The following is a 2,372-nucleotide window of genomic DNA, read 5'->3' as shown; positions in this document are numbered from 1 at the left end:
ATATCCACCATGAGAAATACCCTTTAAGTTAAAAGATAGGTTAAAGTTAAAAGATTTCCTTACTCTGAGTTACTGCAGGCTTAAAACGCTCCTGCGTGCTGCCTTTTTCCTCAATCGCGATTTGAAAAGGTCCTTTCCACTTTATACTGCCAGGCTACATCTTAACTTCCTCAATGAGCAGAGTTATCCCTGCAACAAGGCAGAGCTGTTACAGCAGCAGACACAAAAGCTATGGCTCACAGAGCGCAGAGACGGACCAGGCAAAGCGCAGGTATCAAGTGTACTGCAGGGTTATGTATCTGCCCCTGACAAGATGCTCTCTTTTCACACCAAAAAAGACAAAATCAGGGCGCTATGGCAGAAAATAAAAGTAAAACCTGAGGAAAGCATCTTTACGTCACAGAACATTTTAAAAGTTCAATACAATCAAACCTACTCAAATTCAATCTGACGTAGAAACATTTTAATATATACAAAATGCAACATACGTAAAAAGGTGAACTACAATTTCAGTTTATGAACAGAGAGTGCTTTCTGCTGCTTCTGTTTCTTCTCTATTTTGTTTGCATCCTTGATTTGCATTTTTACTTGATCTTGTAGCTGGGAAAAGAAGGCCTGGGATGATTTCAAGGCCTTGTCTTTGCCTTCATCCTGCCAATGAACAAAGCAGTTGTTAAAACCAAGAAATGCACATACAGAACCACTTAGTAGTTACTCACATATCATGCTACTTGACTAAAAAAAAAAATATATCAGGTAACTGATTTCCAAAAGATATTCTTCAAAGCATTCTTATACTACTCGTGCTATCTAAAGAAGTAAGAGCACGTTCCCTTTCTAATTACCAGTTAGCATGGGCATCAAGAATAGATCCCAGCGCAGCATGAGCTACAACTACATTTTTGTACTTGTAGATTATATATTTTATGTTCTGCTCTCCATTCAAACAGGTAAGCACAAATGTTTTAGAAGCAGTCATGTTATTTTTCCTATTAGTTTCCAATACCTCCAAATTTCAGAGATTTTTGAAATTCGATTTCTAAGGCATCATAGGTGGTACATGTTTACTGTTTCACAGCATGCAAAACAAAATCAACCTGAAGAGCTGAGAGAAGGTTGCATAGTAAGTCACAGCCCCTCACGCGTGCGCACTCCTCCTGTTTATTGCCCACGCTCCAAGCGTTTGCACAGATGTATTTAAGATGGGGCCCTGATGAAGTTGGTTCGCAGACGGGAGCAGCTGGCTTTCTCTTGCTTTGTTTGCCAGGTGCTCTCCTGCTGACCTGCGGTTTTTCTCCAGGCTCTGGGCCTCTGTTGGCGGCAGTTGTGGTTTTGCCCCCTTCCCCCTTCACACCTAGTTCAAAGCCCTCTCGATGAGCCCCACCAATCCACAGGCGAGAAACCTTTTTCCCCTCCAAGACAGCTGCACACCATCTGTCGCCAGCAGGCCTGGTGCTGCATAAACCTCCCCATGATCAAAAAACCCGAAGTTCCATCACTGGCACCAGCCTCTGAGCCATGTGTCTTCTTCCTACCTTTCTTTCCAGCAGCTATGTTTACCTTTTATAGTTGTTCAGACATAAATAACAAGGTTTGGGTGGCAAGTAGATATACTGCTCATGTACAAGAATTCTGGAGGGGATGGAGAAAGATCAGGAGATGCAACTGTGCCAAGAGGGATGGGAGGGAAACAAAGCCTATACTTTGCAACTCTTTGTGACAAAGTTCCCTTTCCTCTCTCTAGATAAAGATTATCCATCCTTGGAATTTTAATATTCGTTAGATGGGAAGCTCCAAGTTACAAAGGACTACTTAAGAGAGCCTTACCTTGAGCAGAGAGGCTTTGCCTTCTTTGGTAAGCTTTTTCAGTTTCGCTGCAGCAGCTTTTTTACTAAGTTTTGCACTTTGTTCTGGTTTTGTCTTTTCAAGAAGCTTTTGTCGCCTCTCCTTTTCTCTTAGCTTCATACGTTTACGAAGCTTTTTCCTTCTTCGTTCCCGTTTTTTGTCTGTGGGAGTCTTCTCTGCATCTGTTTTTATATCACCAGCTTTGTTCTTTTCCTAAAGAGAACAAGATCTCCAGATCCATAAGCGTGCAAAAGAAAACACTCAATTCACAGTACTCAAATCTGCCTTTGCATTTCCATTATTTCAAGGGTTTAGCCAGCTCAGGGTGATGCCACATGAGGGCAAAGACCAAAAACTGGCAGAAGTTGGGGGTGAGATTTGTACAACTCATCTTCCCTACTGTCATTTAGCTTTCCCCTTCCAAATACCCACACATACGTTGGGGAAATAATTGCCATCGCATAATAGTCAAGAACAAAACCAAAGCATACTATTAAGGCCTAGTATAGCCAAATAAAATTAACTCT

General features: G+C 41.7%; 1 protein-coding gene across 1 annotated transcript in view; it reads right to left on the bottom strand.

Moving 5' to 3' along the window:
* Positions 1 to 436: 436 nt before the first annotated feature.
* The window catches only part of MPHOSPH10 (M-phase phosphoprotein 10 (U3 small nucleolar ribonucleoprotein)), a gene marked incomplete at its 5' end in the record, with an annotated part of 7,008 nt that continues 5,072 nt past the window's right edge, over positions 437 to 2,372 (bottom strand). The window contains 2 exons of the mRNA XM_010152053.1: positions 437 to 651; positions 1,828 to 2,058. Coding sequence (XP_010150355.1) covers positions 502 to 651; positions 1,828 to 2,058 — 381 coding nt within the window. The remainder of the gene's footprint in view (positions 652 to 1,827; positions 2,059 to 2,372) is intronic.

This window comes from Eurypyga helias, unplaced genomic scaffold, assembly GCF_000690775.1.
Source record: "Eurypyga helias isolate BGI_N326 unplaced genomic scaffold, ASM69077v1 scaffold42005, whole genome shotgun sequence".
Lineage (NCBI taxonomy): Eukaryota > Metazoa > Chordata > Aves > Eurypygiformes > Eurypygidae > Eurypyga > Eurypyga helias.
This window is presented reverse-complemented; position numbering and strand designations above follow the sequence as displayed.